Raw genomic sequence first — 21,928 nt, 5'->3', positions numbered from 1 at the left:
GTCAAAAGCACAGCATACGCATTCTACTGAATTCTGACACTAAGGCTAGCATGCCAGTACAGTATAGAACTCGCAAAACAAACATACTAAAAGTTATCATCTCTAAAACATGTGAATTAGAATAAGAATAGAGTATCTTACTTAGTTACTGTTACTTCTTTGTCAATGCAGTCTTCCATGGTTAATATTTCACTGATTCATTGGAACAAGCATTAGCTGAAGACAAGACTTTGAAGAAAGAGCAAATGTTAGTTTTGTTAATGTAGCAGAGTATTGCATTTCAACTTTGGGAAAGGATAGTTGATTGATGCAGCTTGGCAGTAGGGTAAGGCCCCACATGCTGCTGAAGCAGGGTGAAAAAAACTGTAGATTATAATATACCTCAGGATGGGTGTTTTAATATGTTTACATTTTTTCTGCTTTATTTGAGATGCTGATAACACTAGGTAGAATTCCACATTTCTTATTAACCTGGCTTGTATCACATTTAATATCGAAATACCACATTGGGTATTTCTGTGGAAACTCTGACATGCCTGCTGTTCAACAAATAATACAATAAAAGTGTGAAACTATAGCAACTTGGGTTTCTCCTCACCCCCATAGAATATAGTTCACATCATAAACTTGGGTCCTCCTTATGATTGCAGTTATTATGAATGCAGTTATTAACTAATGTGGACCCCCTTACATTAATTTTTCCCACTATATACTGTATAAGCAATTGCATAAGAAATTAGAATGGTACAGATATAATGTGTGTAACATATTTTCTGTTTCTATAGAGAGCACAGTACATATCATATGTATAAATTATCTATTTAAATAATTTCAGTGTGGTCATTAGAGGATTTGACCGATATCCACGTATGGGTTTGATAAACTGACACAACAGTAAAAAAAGAACTCCTGTCCCATGTCAGCTTATCAAACACACTATGGATGTTCTGTCTTTCACCCGACATCAAAATAACATCCACAGAGTAAATAGGAAGCTTGTGTTCAGTGAAACTCAACCTCAGTACTTCCAGGTGAATATATACAGCACCTGATAAGGCTGAGGTATTGTACCACTAAACAAACAGAACCTTGAGCAACCAATGAGTACCAGGTATGACAAAATGAAAATGGGTGTAGAATCCGAAAGAGGTTGTTTGCCTCAGTTTAGTGTTAAGCCAAATATTTATGTAATATTTTAGAAAGCCAAAACCTAGTGTCCTGTTACAGACAAGCAATGTTGAGTTCTGAGCTAAAATTATTTAACCCGTAAAACAAATCAATAAAGAATGTGTTATGTTCTTACATCTGGTTTTAGCACCAGTTATTTCTTCTTGCTGCTGACATTACTCCCTGTTCTTTGTCATCCTTTCTGAGTCTATTTAGAAAAGTTATGTTCCTCTTGTGACTGGTGGAAATGTTTCATCATCCAAACATATCACGAAACCTCCATTTAGAATTATGCATCTGCATCATTTGCACAGCTATCAAATCAACATTTAGAATAAGTCCTGCAGTAAAAGTAAATCAACATTATTCTCTCTGAGCACAAAAAAGTTCACTCTCACTTCAATTTTTTGTTGAAGCGTTTAAACAAGAAACAGATACTTTTTAAAATAACCAGGCAGAATACACATTAACACAGCAAAAAGCTGAAACTTAGTTGACGTTTACATTTCCCCGCATTTATCCTGAAAAGATATAGTTGCCATACTTTACCTTTTTTCCCCTCCCTATTGTGCTCCAGATATACGTGTAAGAGACAACTGCAGTGGAAAACCGTCTTCTGCTTATTTGTGGTAAATTACTGTACACAGAGCTTTTTGGAACAAGGCACTACTTTTAAATGTCTGGTCACCTCACGGGATATGTAGTGCATTTCCTGCCACTAGGATAAGAGGAAGGAAGCACAAGGCCAAAACGTTTGATGTGTGGTCTACTGTAATTCCTTTCATGTGTTCAGTGGCTTTTGTAGGATCCATGTACTACAATCAATTCTGACCATGCTGTGGTCCATTTCATTAAAGCTGACCTTCCTAAATGGAAAACAAATTCACATTATAGTGGCATTCACCTGCCATCATTACAGGGGAAAGAGTTATCATATTTTGCCCTGAAGCTGATTCTTTTATAAGTTTTGTGAGAAGATTTCCTTTGGCTTATAAAGCTCATTTGAGTGTGGAGATAAAAATGCAAAGAAGAGGCTCAATATTATTTTTCAAAGATTAATATATTAATATCCTAAGATAAACTGTGAGTGAGAGGCCTCTTAGACTACTTTTCATAGTACAGCTGCCATGCGCAAGCCGTTTGGAACTCTCTGTGTTTTGGTTGCTGCCAGCTTCCATTCATTTAACGTAAATCAACCAGCCATGCAGACCAGTTCCCATTGCAAGAATTTAGATCCATCTATTTTTGCTCCGTGTCAGTTTCACATAGTGTGCTTATTCACAATGCCCTTTCTGTCACTTTTCTGCATTAATCTGTGGGGTGGGGTGGTTTTTGTTTTTTAAAAGAATCTATTTTAAATAATACTTAAATATTTCTTTGATTATCTTGTCACAAAATGTACCTTTACCTTTCCCCCTCAATATGCACATTTCTAAATGGATGTTCATACTCATTTTGGTACAATTTTTGAGCTGAGCGCTATATTGCAAAATTCAGGGAAGTGCAAAATGTAAAAGATAATTACGTCCTAATTCATGCATTAATCTGGGAGGTTCAAATTTAGGTCAGTTAAAAATATGGATCAGATAAAATTCTCCACCCCTAATTGGATGCTGCATGGGCACAAACTGTGTAGTGTGGGCTAGTCTATACGTTGAATAATATTGACTTGTGGCACAAGGCAGCTGCTGTGCAGACTCAGATCAATGAGACCTCCATGCCAAAACTGTTATCATGAGAGGTGGCTTGGAATTTGGGTTTATACCAACAATAACATTGTTATGTGAAAAACAATTGTGTACCATTTCCACTTCTGTGTAAAATGCTGATGTAAATTCAGTTGGTGGCTCATTTGCCTTTCCCTGTTTAGGGAAGCTTTTAATATTTGATGAATCATCGTATTTCAATATTCTGCTGGAAGCTGCCCAGAGTGGCTGGGGAAACCCATCCAGATGGGCGGGGTATAAATGATAAATTATTATTATTTGCCAGACAAGATGCAACCTAGGGGATCTATGAATAAGACGTTTCATTTTTCAAAAGTGTTAACAAGTAGCAGGAGGTGCGCCTAATTTGTATCAATACTGTAACACTAGGATAGGATCTTAAAGATGTCGTCGTCATCCCCTCACCATTTTCCTGATTAAAATTACTTCACCACCATAACACACACACCCTATTTTTTTCCATGGAAGAAATTCAAATATCAAAGTGATACCTCTATCTGTTGTTTCCCCGACTGAGAAAATAGCAAGTGGGGGAGGGGGAAATAGGTGACAAACCCTCCCCGGTGCCATGGACCTTATTCAAAGGGGCTGCTAATGTAACTTTAAAATGACTACTAATGTACGGTATTTAAAAGGAAAAGGGAGGGGAGTCTAATTACTATTAATAGTACTGCTGCCTCATGTCCAGTTCTGTCCAGAAATTTTCTTTCATTTACAATTTTACAAATGGAAACTGAGAACAAAAGTTGATGTCTCAGCTTGTTCCTTGATTATTATTTTTTTAAAAAAGTAATTATTAACATTTAGACCTATGCACGGGGCAAAGCAAGTCCACAATTTTGACAACTGCACCAAAATAAATTATTTTGCTAAAGCGACAGTTGTTGATTAACTTAACCAGTGGTGGTCTTCCACTAAATTTCACATGTTTTTGGTGGAAAGTGGCAAAGTGCTCCATGTGTACTTCTCAACAGGATGGGGAATGTTGTCATGTGTAGAATAAGCATATGACATTTTTGTTGAAAAGTAATTGGTTTTAGTGAACGTTATAAAAAATGTATAATTCTTCAATCTGCATTTTTCTTTCAACAGCCAGAATACAAAAGGCAGTTTCTGCAGTTAACACTTTTAAAGTATTAAAAGTGTTGCCATAGACACCTTCTCAAGCTTCTGAATTGCTCTTCAAATTCCCCTGAGTTCATTTTGGTTCTTGGGCACATTTCAAATAAAGGATGGGATACACAGCACATGGAAGCTAGCATTTGTCCTCCTTTTGAAAAGTGCTTGCACCAGATTATTTTTTGCTTTTTGAATTTGAGGGCAGTAATCCATTGGGGAGAGGAAAATCACATGACCCTAAAGAATGTGCATACACGGTCTCTGGAGTCTGGTTAAGGGCAGGTTACAGTGCATCCATATTCCATGTTTTAGCTTTACAACCCTGTATAAAGTATTCTGACTGAGGCAGGTGGGAGTGTGGCTTTCCCAGTCACCCAGGAAACCAAAGCTTCCGAACAATAACCTTCAGAGCCAGACATTCCCAATATATAATATGAATATTCCCCTAGCTTTGGAGTGAAGAGAAATGTGTGAAAGTAAGGCTTCCTTTAATAAATACGATTAAGCCATACATCACTATTATTTATATCCTTTTTCAAAACTTCTAATTTTTATTTTTGGTTTCTGCAGTCTTTTATAAGTCTCAACTGACCTGTAAGGGAATACATTTGACTTTCTTACAATGAACCTCTGAATTATGCCTATTCAGCAGTGAGTAATAACTGATTCAACATGAGCTGTGTCTTATATAAACATACAAAATGCCTGACCCAGACTAAATCAATTTAAAAAGGAAAACATCAAAGTTATGTTTCCTGTTACATGCTTAAGGTCTTCTTTGGGTGTATTACATTAGTATATTATTTACCAACTATAGTAGGCTTTTAGTATATTCTCTGATGCCACCTGCAAAGAGAACAGTAGAGAGCGTATTGGATACAATAAATTGTACGTCTAATGTAATATGTCACAGTGATTAAGAGAAGCTTTTACAACAGGGATCAGGAAGTCTTTAGCATACCTTACAGTCCAGTTTTTAGTTTCTATAATGCTCTTATGCTGCAGAATGTGACCAGGGTAAAGTTCAGAGGGGCCACTGATTGCCTTGGGTCATGCCTCACCTGGATTTTAAAGTCCCAAGAAAATCTCCAGGGTCTTAGAACAGGGGTGAGAGACAGAAACATCTACGCTTGTACCCCAGAGAACATTAGCTCAATTCTCCGAGCTGTCCCAGTGTGTTTTTGGCCTGAACTGTGTAGCAGAAGGAAAATGAACTTGTACATCATTTACGAACATCATCATAGGCCCTAATCTGTTTCACTGCCAAAGGAAGTGTGTTGGTAATATGAGATGGGGATCTGTAACTCCCCCCCCCCCACGAGAGATTTGACTGGACTGTTCCATTATGCTTTTTAAATGAGCAGTCAAGCACTTTTATTTTTCACCAGGCTTTTAATTTATTTTAATTGTAAATTAATTTTGCTGTTGGTTGGGTTCTTTAACTCTGTTATGGGGTGGCTGGCATGTGATCCTTCAGATGTTGTTGGACTCCAGCTTCCATCAGCCCCAGCCAGCATTGCCAGTAGTCAGGGATGATGAGACCTGTCGTCCAACAACATCTGGAGGACTACATGCCAGCCATCCCTTGCTGTATTCTCACTCTTATTGCATTATGACTGTGTTTTATTGTTGTGAACATGTGCATTAGGGTATTGATGAAGAGTCATCTGCATAGCTGTCAACCGTCCCTTATTTGGCGGGAAACTCCCTTATCCCAGCGCCGTGTCCCGCTGCTGTCCCTTATTGCTGATGTCCCTTAAATTTCCTGGGTTTCATGCTTGCCCAGCTCGGGAGGGGAGCAGCGGCTCGGGTCCTCCGCTGCGAGAGAGGGAGCGTGCTGGCGCCATTGTCCTGGCACGAGGAGTTCCTTCAGCCCTTCCCCGCCTGGGAGGGGGAGAGAGAGAGACTCTTGCCACCACCGCCTGCAAGCCCGGAGGCAGCAGCGGTGGTGGCAGCTGAGGAGGCGACCTAAGGGAGGAGGAAGAGGAGGGGATGGGGAGGGATGCAGAAGGGCGGTGCTTCAGCGGCCACCGTGGCGCCACAACTGCCTCATGCCGTCATTGACAGCATCTGTCAATCCTACCAATGTATGTAACTCTTTACAATAGCAAAATCCCTTATTTTGGCTGATGATCCCTTATTTTTGAGGCTGTTGGTCCCTTATTTTCAAATCTGTAAGTTGACAGCTATGGTCACCTGATATTACTAGCACATAAGCGTCTTGCTCCTGTTTTGCAGCAATTTAAAATGCACCCCAGGTCTCCAAACTCAACTTTTGTTTGCTACACTGGGTACAAATGGGGCAGCTGTTCCATTCTACTCTGATACAGGGCTGGGCATTGTCTGTGGCTAACACGTAAAGGGCAGTCCAGATGGCAATTTCCCCTCATTAATTTTGAGATGTGGCAGAGTAGAGGGTTGGCATGCAAACTCTGGATCCAAGTATTTGTTCTCATGCACATACTGACCTCAACAGAGGCAAGATGAGGTGGATAAGGCAAAACAAAGGTACTCTAGCTGTGCAATACTCAGGCTGAATGCTACATGAGAGCAGAGCTCACATAATGTTTCTACAGCAATTGCTCTCCAGCTGAGCCTTTTGTAGGAGCTGCAGATTTGTCTCAGTAGCTGGCTCCACCTTCACTAGATGCTTCTTCATTTAAAGGGATGCAGTGGAACAAGAGGAGAATTTGGTTGTACTGGGGCTTCTGAGATGAGTCAGAGAAGACCATATGACATCCTTAGTCCAGAGGCCTTTTCAATAGAGAAGGTGCTTCTGAGGGTGACTTTAAAGCCATTTACACCTCCCACTCTGAATCACCAACCTCATCCTCCAAGGAGAGTCCAGCCCCAGGGCCATAACAGCCATTGACCTAATAATTAACCCTATTGTTAAGTTACCATTTGTTTAGACTTTCTGCCCACATTATGGCCTTGAGACTTGCTCCAGTCCATAATCTCAGAGATGAAAACAATGCAACCTCTCTCTATTATCTCTTTATCTATTAATTTTTTGTCACTATAGGAGAGCACTGAATCTGGGGATTCTTCGTGATCCTGGATCAGAGGTGGAAGACAGACAGTATCAAATAGACCTCCAGTCCATCAACATTGGTACTGCTCAGTGGGATCAATTGAAGCCAGAGAAGGAGAATGGTAAAGGGAGGACAGTGCCAGAGAATGAAAGGAATTCTCAGAATCCAGCACTTGAGTGGAATATGGCTAGTAGGTAAGAAAGCAGTGCGAAAATAGCGCCTCGTATTCTTTAGCAAAAAAAGCTTTATGATAATAACATCCCACATATTTCAGCTGAGCATGCTGTTGTTTGTACATTCAAGTGTGTTTGCATTCCCTAGAAAGCATGTTTCCCGTGAGCTAGAGATCTGGACAGTACACTTAAAGTTTTTGTTTTGTAGCACTGTTGCACTGTAATTTCCGTGCAGATAAAGTTATGTCTGTATTTCCATAATAGCTTATAATATGGCCATAAAATATAACTCCAGGCTGAAACCTGGCATTCACATTTCCAGTCTATGAACAACAGAGTTGTTACCCTTTTGTTCTTTTACAAAGTTTGAACAAAACCAGTTTAGACATTTTTAAGCCGGCAGAGGACAAAAAGAGTTCCCCTCCTTTGTTGGCTGCAAACCAGTTTCTGTGCTTCTGTAAATGAAAACAGCTGCAATTTCTGAAATGACAAATTTCTGCTGATTTGTTGATATGCAAAAGAGGGCTTCCAGCTCAAGTCTACTTATAAATGTTACTTTGACATCTTCCATTTTTAGTGTTCCATTTTGATTATATTGCTACAGTAGGCTTTGATGCTTTTTTCCAGTTAGAGGTCATAGTAGCCCTGTGCAGCTAACATGCTTTTCAGAATGAGTGCTGGGGGAGGAAGTTGGGATTGTGCCTGGTGAACGCAGTTTATGCCAGGCCTGTCTGTCTGTACAATCTCTACCCTGCAAAAATGTACAATATGGATAACACCAACATAACCTGCATGTTTACATTCACAGCAGAATACTGAATTGTGCTAGGGTTTAAGGGTGGAGCTTTGCTCCCAAATCTATTCGTTGTACAAGTTATGGTACACACAGGGCTATAGTGTGACAAATCGATGGTGACATTTTGTTACTGCTGCATGGGAGATATAACATGGTAGACTTGGGATAAATGCTTTTTGTTGTTGTTGTTGCATTAAACTAAAGCACTACATTTTGATTCCTGAATTATAGTTAGTATTGTTTAGTTATGTTTCTGTTTTCTTTATCATGGCTATCCAAGCTGTTCACACTGTCTTGAACAATCTCCTACATATTCAGGATTCTGAGTTAGCCCAGCAATATAAATATGCAGAGATAAGGCAACAGAGTAGATGACAGAAGACATGAAGGATCCAACCCAGTTGAAGCATAGACTAGGAAACTACAAGATGTCTAACACCCTATTTAACAGACTTTAGAATATCACACTGACTCTTATAAATCATAAATGTTAACTGTAATTTTGTTTTAAAATGATATAATTTTTAATGACTTTTTAGAGCTGGAGACTTTGTTTCAGCTTTCAATCTGCAACGAGTCTTTCTATAAACCCCAAAAAGTGTAGTTTGCAAAGGAAATGCTGATTCCACAGTAACTTTAGCTATGATCATGATAGCTGTATAGCATGTACGTTTGTAAAAACAAACCACAGGTGGGGCCCCTATCAGATGTTCTGAAAAATTAAAGAGCCTTTAAAAGCTTTGCAAATGATTCACTGCTCTTATCTATTAGATGAAGTAAAATGTGCTGATATTTATAACTGAAACTCTTGATGTAAAACATCAAAAACTCCTTTGGTGCCTTCAGTTGAAGCACTTAAGGACTGGATCAATGACAGTAGTTTAAACGATTTAGGCAGATTTGAGCTTTTAGCTGTTATCAGAAAGACTAGATAATGGTCAAAATGTAAGAAAATTAGAACACGGTGTATTCCTCTGTGCACATTTCTTAAAGGGAGGGGAACATGGATCACCTTTCCTTCTTTACAGAATGCCATTGTCTTTGTTTCAGGTTTAAAAACACAGTGTATGGGCTTTACTAATGTCCCTGTGTGTCTTATTTCAATGGGTGCCAAATTTATAATGGAGCGTTCTAAATATTCCTCTGGGATGTAGTGGTAGAGAACCTATTCAAACATGCTCCTCCCCCCCCCCCCGCCATGGGAATGTGCAACATGTGGAAAACATATGGCTGGAATGGAAAATCCAAGTGGATTTCACAGGACAGCTATGATAAAAGGATAGCATCAGCTCCTGTGCCCTGATATTTCCTGCAAAATCCATGTGGATGTTTAATTGTGCAGGTCTTCATGGGATTCAGCATAGAGGCTTGAATGTACTATGATAAGCTAATCAACAGGAAACATGCATTTCTTTTCTCTTACTGTAAAAATGTTTGTCAGACACATTTTCTGATAATTTTTTTTAACCCGCATTAGCGCTTCCCAATAACTAAAATGATTGTTGCATCAATGATATTAGGAGAGATCTAGTTTCCATTCCTTTTTTAAAATGGCTGTATGGCTAAGTGACCCATATCTTCTGCAGCACAGTAGTAATCTGCACTGTTATAGGGTGCATGAATGGAAAGGCCCAACTAATATACTTATGTAACCAAACTTGTGACTGCTGGTATTTCTCCATTATTTCTCCTTATAATTATTTTGTGTGGACATACAACAGCTTTCTTGTTTTCTCTATTACGCTAAACAGATGTTCTTTAAGGTATACTAAGATGGTCAGCTATTTTAATATTTCGGAAAGTTTTGTCTTTGAAAAAGGTATAAATACGTAACAGATGCCTAAGTGGATCCTGGAGTGAACATAGTGTGGTCATAGTACCATAATTACACCGTTCCTTGTTGAGGATGCTCATATGGTACCCAGCTGTCTCAAGTTAGCAGAACACTTAAGGATAGTACAGTGTGGAAGACTTAATAAAAAAGTGCAGGTTTATTTCATATTATTTCCTTGGGATCACTGAAATGGACACCTCATTTTTGAAGACAATGTTGTCCTCAGTTTCTCTTTATAGTTGCATTAATTCTAATACCTGCTTTAGCCATCTTCCTAGATCAAACCATTAAAAAAGAAACTTAAAGACCATTTTAATGACTAGGAAATTGGTACTGATGTGTAGTAAAATAGTGAACAATCTTTCCTTTCTTTGAATATCAACCAATGTGACGATACTAGAGGGCTGAAAATGTCAACTCTACTTCCACTATTATTTTTTTCATAAACCATTAATTGCCTCATGACTTCATTTTTAACCTGGGAATTTGCTTAAAAAGACCTTAAATGGTAGCCTAATAGCCATTATATTCCAATTGATTTTCCATCTCATTAACAGTAAGCAGTAGTCCATCTTTGTAAACATCTTTCAAATAATACAGTTGTTTTTCTTTCCACACATCTATATTAAAGGCTCTATATTTATTTTTGAAAACCCAGTGGAACTGTAATGGAATAATGGGTGAGAGGCTGTTGGACCATTTTGTCCAAATTTTGAAAGTTTGTAAATGTGAATGGATTTGTAAGCCACCGTAAAGAGCATAATTTGCTTTTTGAAAGTTACTACTTTTATAGGGACACCATCTATTACCAAGTTCTCTAATGTGCTCCATATATTTCTCTTATTGCCAGACATTAGGTCTGTCATGTTGCTAAGTTGGCATGCATTGTAATAGCTGTTTAGATTTGGGAGACCCGGTCTTCCAATAGTTGAGTCATGGTACAAGCAAAGATTTTTAAATGTGTGGTCTGTCGGATTTAAATATGAATTTGTTTTAATTGCAGGCGCTCAGTCCATAATAGAACGTTTCATTTTGTTCAAGCGTTGCATGTCCATATTTATTATATTCCAGACTTTGCTATAATTTGTCCGATAAAATTTGTTTAATCAATTATGGGCAACCTGAATGACGAAGTATCTGAAGCTTTTTTCCTAGCTATTGGGCTTTGTAATATTTTGGAGAAGATTGCAGGGGAATATGAAAGAACATTACTTCCAATTTTTTAAATTTTACCTTAAGTCCGGAGACATTTAAAAAGGTATCCAATTGTATACTCAATAACCTTCCCGCATTAATTGATTCCGATAAGCAATACATAAAACAGTATCGTCAGCATGGAGTCCCAGAATGTATTCCATTCCACTGATAGTTACAACCTTTCCTGCTAGAATTTGGTGTAATCTCATTGCCAGGGGTTCTATAATTAGAGCAAATAATACAAGTGATAATGGGCAACTTGGTTTTGTCCTGAGGCTAAGTTAACATTTTTGTGAATTTGTATTACTTATCCTAATTGTAGCAGATGTAATATCATAAGTATTTTCCAATAGTCTTACCAGTTTAGGGCCAAATCCAAAAAAAGTTATCACTCCGATTAAGTGCTTTAGTTCTACACAGTCAAATGCTTTAAATATATCTAATGATAAACACACTACTGGTGAGGCAGTCTGTTAATATGGTATGTTATGTTTCATAATTTCCTACTTGGGTCTGCAATTTTATGCCCAAGGACAAACTGAGCTTCATCCAGATGAATATATTTCCCAATAAAAGTTTTCATTCTGTTAACCCTCACTGTTGTGAAAATCTTGTAATCTAAGTTGAGTAGAGAAATTGGGTGATATGATTCCACTAATGCAAGTTCTTTTTTAAGGTTTGGGATTTTAATATAAATTTTCTTTTTCTTTTAGCATCAAGCGGCATCAAGAACGAAGAGCTATTTTAACTCCAATTTTAACAGACTTTACAGTGCGAATAACTGCAGCTCCTGCCATCATTTTCACAAAAGTAATCTCACCAGAGAATTTGCATACAGAGGTTTGTATTTGACTTGAGATGTACTCACATGGCTTTCAGATTCATGTATCTTTCTGAATGCAGATATTTGCAATAGTTAAAATGCTACATTACGTTGAGTTTAATTATAAAACAAAAACCCACATTAGCTATCAAAATGTTTTTCGAAAGGCTCTGTCTTCTGTAAATCCTTGTGTGTAGGTCAGAAATAGTGATTATTGCATGTATGCTAAGAAGAGCAATAGATGGCAATTGTATGCATGTTAGCCTGCGTTTCTGTGTTTCTGAATTACATTTATAACACACATGCACACTGTTTAATCAACAGAGAAACCCTGTGAGGTGGATTAGGCTGGCAGCAGGGATGGACTAATTAGTTTATTTCTGCTCCATGTCAGTTTCACATGTGTCTAGTCATATGCCTGGTTCATCCTTTCCAACACACACACACACACACACACACACACACACACACACACACACTTGCATTTGAATTCTATGCATTTCTCCCTAAAATACATGTCTTTGATTTAAGACACAGCTCCAGACCAGAATGCCACCTCTACATTTCCTTGCAGCTTTCTTGATTTTTGCTTCATCCAGTTGCTTCCTTTCTTTCCGTTTTCATCAGTTCCTTACAGATATCACACAGCACCCTCTTTGCTCTCAGCCCAGTTGGAAGAGGAACCTATCCTTGCTATCCTTTCACTGTAAATGCCAGGGATTAAATATGGGGGTTGTGGGGCATTCTATGTTCAAGGGATATCGTGTATTGATGAGCTGTGGCCCATCCTCACAATGCTGACTTGCTACTGCAAATGTGCTGGAAATGAAATCTAAAGGAAAATGTTAAATGACCTAGGGAATTGCTGTGCTGTAGAGAAGGCATTCCATGAAAAGTAGCAGATGAATTTTACTGTAGCTCTTGTTAAAGAATGTAAATGTTTTGGTTATTTTATTTTTTAATCAATTCCCTTGATGAAATTCAGTGAGGAAGGGAGAGGCTTACTACAGATTACTAATAAATACTTATGCACATGTCATGATAAGGGTTATGAGCATCTGCTTAGTAAGCAAACCTGCTCATTTTCTTCTTTCCGTCTCGGAAGTAATTTGCCAGAAATGGTCAAAAGCTTTTCCTATGTGTTTAACAACAGCCATAAAATAATGGTCATCTAACTATAATTCTGCCAAGATGTCAACAGTAGTTTACAGGCAGCTACAAATCAATTAAGTCGGTTATTTGTGGGTTGCAATGTACAATTTCATTATAAACCAAGATGAGTTTGTATTCCACAATGTATATCTGTCATTGAGAGCAAGGAAAGAGGAAGTGTAGTCCTCTGCCAAGAACATGAATAGAGTCTCTGACAGCCCAGAATTTGATGCAACAAAGAAACAGGACCTCACACATGAAACAAACAAAATGTATCTTAATCATCAAATATCCTGTTGGAAGCCTAGTGGTATGCTAGTCCACCACTCCTCCACCTGATTTCCTTTTACAGATGGTGCACAGTGCTTTTCTGCCTGAAGAGATAAGAAAATGTTAATAGTCCCAATTTGGAGAGTATAAATAGTCTACATTGTGTTTGGTTAGAAAAGAAAATTACATAATTGCCTTGAAACAGCTGGTATCCATTGACTTTGTTTTACAAACTTGTTTTTCACAGGAAATTTTAGTATGTGGCCATTCTTTGGAAGTGAATATGACAACAAGCCTGGACTTCTTCCTCAGTGTGGCTCAAGTACAACTCTTACAGCAGTTAATACAGACTAATATGGTTGGACTGGAACCATCCAATAAAGCTGCAGAGGTAACTTCGTTCTTTCAGAGTTACTATGGTTCATATACTGCTATTTCCCCTCCCCCCATGTGCTCTTCAGCATGTTTTTGGCTAGAAATGTGTGTTACCATTTCGCTGCTACTGAAAATGTCACCTCAGTGTTGGGGTCTCTCCTTCATGCTATCTGCCCTGTGACATCATTGTGGTACATATTTCCTTGGTCTCCTTATGCTGTCCAGATCATTTGAGGGGGGAGGTATTCCTTTTCTCTTCTTCCAATTATTGGCAACAGTAAAACTGCCAAAATCACATTGACACAATCCTTCTGATGGGCCTGCTGGGTGATCCGTACCTCTAGTGTTCAGATAGGCAGGCTTTCATGTCTAGTCCTTGAAGTCCTTAGTTTTAACCCCAGTCCCTGAACACATGAACAAATGTTTATTATTATGGCCAAACAGCCAGCATAAGTCCCTAAACACATTTCTTAGGTATTTCATTTATTGTATTATTTATTTTCCTTTTCTTTTAAGATACTTAAGAGTAGTTTACCTAGTGTTCCAAGTGGTTTCCCATCTAGGTCTGGTCTACGCTGGCTTTAGCTACAGTAATAACATAATAAATACCAAAAAGCTACAGTATCCACCGGAATTTCAAGAGAAACTAGTCCCTGCCCTATATCATGGGATTGATTGGGGGTTGTGGGCTTAATCTTAATCACACAGTGAGGTTGGTTCAGTTTGCTGAATATCAATTTGACATGTATTTATTTCATAAAGTGTATACACTGCTTGATTGTAAAAAAAACACCCCGCAAAACAGTTTAGAAAGCATAAAACAGTAAAATCAAGAAAAAATAACAAGCTTACTTTAAAACATATGAAAGTTAGAATACAAAATACAAAATAAAAATTTTACCTCAACTTTCTAACCATCAGGATAGGCTTGCCTAAACAGGAAAGTTTTTAGTGGGGTCTATTAGAAGCATGTTAAGTGTCAAGAGAAAAGGGCAATTGTGACACTTGACTTGCCACAACTGTCCAGCAGTGGAGGCCAGTTGTGCAGCATCATTCTTATCCTTTCTACCACCACCTTCTATCTCTGGCCAGGAATGGATTCCAGAGCTATGAATCTGTTATCTGCCTTGGTAAGGTAGCACCTTCCCATCTCCATGCATTTTCTTTTTGGAAAGGCAGATCATTCAGTGGATGGTCGAATGTGGTGACAAAGGGATATGTGCATCATTTTACCATATTCATGTTTGCATCCAGGTGGCCTTGATTGACTGGCTGTTTGACACAGTCAATGGACTGAGTTGTTCATAAGCAACACCTTTCTTGGGGGCCAGGAGAATTAGCTGGAGAAGTGTTAATTGGAAAGTGGACTGCCCTGTCTGCTTCCTATATACAGGATATATCAGATGATGTAACATTTACTAGAATTGCATGACTTGGTTGCTTGGAAAGGACGATGACCGGAGAGGCTGTATGTGAGAAAGAGACATACCCTGGTATGGCAGGTCTGTGTCACAGCAATGTTTCTATTTTTGTTGAAATGCTGAATACAAGACATACTGTTTTGCTTTTTCTTGGATACTTTGCAATCATGGGGCCTCTTTTGGAAGTTAGCTTTCAGAGCAAGTATACTATGGGAATATTTGCAATAAATAACTTACAAGGCAATGTTTCCCATCTTGGTGGAATGGATAGAATCATAAAGTTGAGTGTGTGCCCAGAATTTTAATTTAGTGACGGTGCTGCTCAGAAATCCCGCACTTTGTCCATAGACCGTACAAACTTTGACAAAGAAAACCACTTTAAAAATATATAGCACTTTTATCATGTCCAGAGAATGGCACACTCTCTCTAGTTCATGCGCTTCTTAATTAGCGTAGGCCTTTTAAGGTAAAACACTTATAATTTTGTATTCTGCTATAGAAACAACTGGTCAGTCAGGACATAGCTATTTAATGCCTTTGCATGAAGTGATTCATTCCATACCCGCTTCCACAACCAATCCACTGTAAGGATTTCAAAATATTCACCCCAGTTTTACTGTGGTTGGTGTCTGCTGAGGTTCTGTTCTGAGAGGGAGGAGCTTAGCCAACACAGCACTTCAGAGACTGGGTGGGAAGTGGCAGAAAGAGCAAACAAGTTGTGTTGCTTTAAATTAGGGAACCATGTCAAGGTTGTTTGCTTTCTCTGTTGTAGAGAAAGAAGAGGACTTATTTTCTTGTAACTTGTCGCAGAAAAAGTAATCCCACGCCCCTTAGATTCTATATCTACTCTTCCTAGCCTTGCTATTTCTTCCCTTACTCACTATTTAACCTTTCTGTTTATTCCCCCGCCCAGACCCTTGCCCTTGCTCTTTCTTCCCATCAGTTCCAGATTTACATAAAGGCGGAGTGGGCTACAGCCCAGGGCCTTGTAATCCGGGGGGGGGGGGGCTCAGTCTCTTGCCAAAATAAAAAACAAAAAAAGGCAGATTTTACTATCTAGGGCCCGTTGCTTAGTAACATTAAACATGTGGTGTATGAGTCTGTGACTATAACTATAACAGTTACACAAGTGTGTACTTACTGTTTAGTAAAGTTCATGGGGGCTTTAAAGCTACTCAGAACCAACTGATAATGTCAGCTATAAAGCGATACAAGTGTTCATGCCATGGTATATAATTATAAGGTGCATTTTGAGAACACGTGAGGATTCTTTTATATCATTGTGAATCGCAATAAAATTTAATTTTGACTTTTCGTGAAAATAATGAGTAAATGATAATAAAATGGTGCTACCCCTAGCTTCAGCTGTTCCTAGCTATCCTGACCTTTGCTCCTTCAGCTGCAGTGGGCTGCTGCTGACCCTGTTATGATGGATTTATAACTGGAACTTTGTTTTGTTTCCTCTCTAATTCTCAAGTGTCAGACTTGAAGTCTCAAACTTCTCTGCCATATACAGGCAGAATTACACTTGTCCAGCACTTCTAATGGGGCTGACTTCTGACCACATGGCATGCCCAACAGTGGTAGGGGTGGAGAGATATGGGGCATTGCAATTTGGGTACTGTATTTTTTTCTCATGGCAAGAGTGATGGTGTCATCTGCCAAAGCGGTGTTTGCCAGCCTTCTTAATATGTGCTATTGAAGGACAGGTCTAGCCTGGCACATGATCTCTTTTTCTGGAAGGCTTCGCTCAGAAAGTCACTCAGTAAAGCTTCATGGCTTATCAAGGATGTGAGCCCAGGTCTCCACAGCCAAAGTTTCACATGCTATACACCACAGCACCCTTTTGACTCTTTGTGTGCCTGGGGAGTGGCAGTGGGAAAGGTCCTGAACTTCACAATTTACCACTGTATTCCTGCAAACGTCCTGACACAGCTATTCTCTTACAAGAGAACCAGGAGGAAACACAATGATGTGTGTTTATTGGGAGCTTCCTGGCAGTGCCCATTTAAAAACCCTCCATGCCTAACTAACCTTCAGACTGCATTTTAAACCTTCATATCAGCATACAGACTGTGTAATAGCTCCAGTCTTTAGGAATTTTGATCGTTTCTTTTATCTTTCTCTGGGAGTTGTTATAAATTATTTTATGGCAGAGGGCTTTTGTTTTCCCTTGCCTCCCTCTCACAACCATGTTTTTCTTCTCTGAGGAATGAACAGCCAGAAGAAGAAATAAAGAGCCAAGCATTTGTTCCCCTTGCTATATGCTTTCCAGCTCCCGCTAGAAGCTCTCTCACATTTCCTTCACCAGTAAAGGAAGGCCATCTTCTGTTATCTAAGCTGAAAACACCTCCTCCAGCAGGCAGCCCTTTGAAGCATCTACAAACTAAAAGTTCAAAGAAAACCAACAAAAAATATCCAACTTTAGGCTGATTTATTATCAAGGTTTCTGAAGCTAAATATATATAGTTTGACTAAGAAATGACAAATGGAAAAGAAAAGCCATAAATCTGCAAATATTTGCAGGATGTAAACACAAGGGAAAGGGGGAAATGTTAGTGTTTCGCAAGAGATCCCTACTAGAAATCAGATGTTGACATTCAGAATGGAATTGTTTTAGAGGGAGACCAGGCAGCCTATTGCCTGTGTTAATGCATAATGCCATAAAATTATTTTGCAAGGAATCGTGTTGAATTTTTTAAATTAAACTGAATTAAACACTAGAAACACCAGGCTAACCTCTCTCTCCCTCCTTCTGCAACTGTTCTTCACTCTCCAATCCTGCACCTTCTCCTGCCTCTGCCTCTCATTTCATGGCTGTTACAGGTTCTCCCCGTTCACTGATCACTTCTTCCAAGTCACTCTCCAACCCCTCCATCCTCTGCTGCCCAGAATCCAGCCACCACTCCTCAGTGTCCAGCCAGCCCCTAACACTTCTCTGTGGTCACTCTCAGGTTGTGGAATGACCACACCTCTGAAACGCATCTTGCTGCATCACAGTATGTTTTTCTGTGATTGTCGCAGCTGCACCTCTTAACCCAGAACTTTTTTTGAAGCAATGTCTTGTCTTCCTCTGTATTAATATATACTGTTATTTTGTGGGTTTGTTTTATGATTTTAAGGTAATCCTTATTTGTTTTTTAAATTGTATTTTTATTATCCATCTTGAGACTATTTGGTGAAGGGTTGGCTTATAGGTTCAGATTATCACTGAATGCCTAGCTGTAGTTACAGGTAGGTAGCCATGTTGGTCTGCTGTAGTCGAAAGAAAAAAAATCCTTCTAGTAGCACCTTCGAGACCAACTAAGTTTGTTATTTGTATGAGCCTTTGTGTGCATGCATGGACAGTATTCTCAAAGCTACCAACATGAGTTTGACCAAACTGTGGGAGGCAGTGGAAGACAGGAGTGCCTGGCATACTCTGGTCCACGGGGTCATGAAGAGTCAGACAAACGACTAAAGTCTCTATCTTGAGAATTTCCCCTGTTTTTAAACTTTACTTAAGGCCCAAACTCACTTGCAGTGGTGCAAAGTTCTCTAGGGGTAGCCTCCCAGCCAGTGCTGGCCATGATTCCTGGGATGATATAACACAAGTTAAATTCACCGTTTCGGTGAAGTTAAACACAGGTAGCGTGGGGATGGAGAGGAGACAGATGTTTGTGGAGGTTAATCCTAAGGTAAAGCCTCAACATCTTTTGTCTCCTATCACCTACACACACCGAAGGGGACAAAGGAGGCAGCAAGAAGGTTCTTTTGCTCTGAAGGGAAGCGTCAGGGACTGACATGCTTTGTTGGCTTCCTCTAGTCCTTCTCTGATGCAGCTATACATGTATAGCCCTTTGAGGATCGGCAGAAGCTAGCATGGTGCAATGTAGCTGGAAACAGGGGACTGTCAGCCCAGCATGCTCCACGAGAGACGGGTGGATTCACAGGAAGTGGCAGGAGTTTGTGCAGTTCAGGCCCAGAGCAGCCATACCATTCTTACCACCCCACCCCCACCCCTTCAGCAGCCATGCTTCTTCTATGTAATTTTGTTTTCGTCTGAATTTTAAATATTGACTTGGAGGCTATATGATATAAAAGGAACCCTCCTAAAGTACAAAAGCAAAATGCTACTGCTACATTACAATAATTGAATAACAAGGTGGTTTTAGAATGTGGGCAGCAAAAGCTGAGTGTATCAAGACTGCGTGGACTAGATGGATTTGGAAGCAGTAATTACTTCGTTCACAAATATCAAGTAATCATCAAATTAAACCCACTTCCAAAAGAACCATATGTAAGGAATAACATATGTATACTTCTGAAACCAGTGTTACAGAGTAAATTAAATGTTTATATTTTAACAAAACAAAAAACATATTGTGTAGAGGCTAAAGAGGAACCACATAATTAAGGCCAAAAATGGTTGCTCTTTGATCTAGGTAGGTGCTAAAGGACAAGGCATTATTTTATGCTAATGCCACATTCTGAATTTGTTGATACCTCATGCTACAGTTCTCAGATCCTAATTCATACACAGTTGCCTTATTCTGGTAGAACTTGCTTCCTTAACATTGCCATTCTTTTTAGACTTTTCATTTTACTTATTTATCTGTCGTTGAGATTAAAGCACTTAAGACAAATATAGAAGCTTCTGTGGGATTCTTTAGTTTCGGTTAACATAACAAAGATCTCACAGCTCTTTTATGTTAAAACTTGTTTTGCAAAAGTTAACCTTACATTACTTAAGGTAATGGAGAAGCAACCTAAATCATCTGGCATGTTACTTCACAGAAGAAATATTTGTAGACAATGCACTGTTGAAGGAATCAGACACATTTGCTAGTTTAGAAAAAAAATAATCTTAATTTTGAAAGAAGAATGAAGCTGTAGTTCACTAAAGATACTTGATGACCTCCAACAGTGGTCACCTACCAATGGAAGAGGCTTCTTCTTGAGTGACTAGACAGCCTCTCCTCCATACTTCAGTGCCTTGCGCACTCCCAAAATATGTTCCAAAGGGTTGTGAGACCCTTTGGAACATATTTTGCTCCAAAGGCTCCAATCTGAAGAAGATTTGGTGAACACACAGGGGGGATGACAAAGCCCCACTGCGTGAATGGAAGTCCACTCACATAACATTGAATGTTGCCTGATCCTTTCTTTGGGGTCTTCTGTGTATAAATCTGTAAACAAGTGAGCAAGTTTTCTTTCATGTTCATCAAAATTCTTTATCAGGCTGGAAGCAAAAAAGCAATGTTTCTGTGTCTGATGGAAACCCCAAGCAGGCAGTTTATATTCATAACAAATGAAGTAGCAGGTTAGGTTGTTCGCTGTGCAAAAGGATCTAATTTTGTGCCAAACGCTTCAGAGAAAATAAAAATGATGGAATTAATTTAGATACGTATTTGCACCCAAGGGCTCCTGTTTCAATTAGAAGTAGGGGTAGGTCTGAATAACTTCTAACTTTTATATTTTAAAAGGGACATTCTTTTGAATCACGTTTTCTCCTGTAATTACTACTCCATTTGCTTTCTTATTACTGTATTTACAAGCACTTCTGTCCCCTTTTCCATTAAACACAACCAAGATGGCTGACAGCAACAACAATAGTATAGTCTACAATAAACAAATGAACAGAAAACAACAGTCGATATTTAAAAGAGTTTAAAAGAATGGCAGCAACTAAGTAGAGGGTTAAAATGTTTTTAAATGGTAAGTTCTTAAAGGTCAGACATAAATAAAAGGTAGACATGTTGAAAATAAGATTTTGTATGGGTACATTGGACAGACACAAGTCCAGTGTCAAATTCTGTTGCTGGATAAGTATATAAATATTTGTTTCTGAAAGTGCAGATAACCATTAATTTTCTTGCCGTTATTTCCCCACCCCAAAAAAGTAGGGATGTCCCCTATCAGGAAGGATTGACCCAGGGCTCCATTTCATTTCATTTATTTGTCACTTTAAGGAATGTATACTCTACCCTTCATCAGGGCAGATTACAAAAAAGTTATGGGCAATATCCAATTGAAGTTGTCCTCAGATTAGACCCACTGAAATGAATCCCATCCCATAATTATAATAAAGCAAGAATATCAAAATACAAGATCAATATAAAAATGCACCAATATTTGGGGAGGCAAGGCCTCCAATGTTCAGAATGATTAGGGGTGGAGGAGGCTGAGCATGGCACAGCTTCAGTGACTGGCTCCTGCTGCTGATGCTGCTGCTGAGTGGAAGGAGCAGGAAAACAGCTCCTAGCTGGTGATGGCAGAAAGAGGAGGAGGAAAACGGCTCCTAGCTGGTGATGGCAGAAAGAGGAGGCCAGTTGTGGAACCTTCTCCACCTGTTGCGTAAGGGAAAGACAGGGGAAGCAGTCCCTGGCTGGTGGTGTCAAGAAGAAGAGGCTGCGCATGAAAGAGAAGGAGCCACTGGTCATTGAAGGTGTACTGCTGCTGCTGCGCTTGGTTCCTCCCTCTGGCTCCTCCCGACATCACATGTGCATTATCGCGCCCCCCCCTAATCTTCTGCTCAAGAGGATTCTGCTCAATCCTCTGTTGTAGAACACCCCATTAAAAGAAACCTTGGTATTCTCCAAGACAGTAGTAGAAGGGGAGTTTAAGGAGTGTTAAGTATAAAGCTACCTTTTTCTGAGTCAGACTATTGTTCTATCTACCCCACTGTTCTGATCTGATTGGCAGTGGCTCTCCAAGGTCTCAGGCAAGCGTCATTCTCAGATCTTTTAAACGGAAAGGTTGTGGATTAACCTGGGGCCATATGCCTGCAAAACATGTAGTTGCCACCAAGCTATGACCCCTCCACTTAGCAGGGGGAAGAAGGAAAAGGCATTTGTTAA

General features: G+C 39.3%; 1 protein-coding gene across 5 annotated transcripts in view; it reads left to right on the top strand.

Moving 5' to 3' along the window:
- Window positions 1-21,928, top strand: part of VPS13B (vacuolar protein sorting 13 homolog B) — a 353,019-nt gene that overhangs the window by 215,120 nt on the left and 115,971 nt on the right. For all 5 annotated transcript variants that reach the window (XM_081919663.1, XM_081919665.1, XM_081919662.1 and 2 more), the window contains exons 31-33: window positions 7,039-7,242; window positions 11,762-11,888; window positions 13,541-13,684. In XM_081919663.1, coding sequence (XP_081775789.1) covers window positions 7,039-7,242; window positions 11,762-11,888; window positions 13,541-13,684 — 475 coding nt within the window. The remainder of the gene's footprint in view (window positions 1-7,038; window positions 7,243-11,761; window positions 11,889-13,540; window positions 13,685-21,928) is intronic.

This window comes from Podarcis melisellensis (genome assembly GCF_964234715.1).
Source record: "Podarcis melisellensis genome assembly, chromosome: 7".
Taxonomy (NCBI): Eukaryota; Metazoa; Chordata; class Lepidosauria; order Squamata; family Lacertidae; genus Podarcis; species Podarcis melisellensis.
Note: the sequence above shows the minus strand (reverse complement) of the source record. Positions and strands in the feature narration are given on the sequence as shown.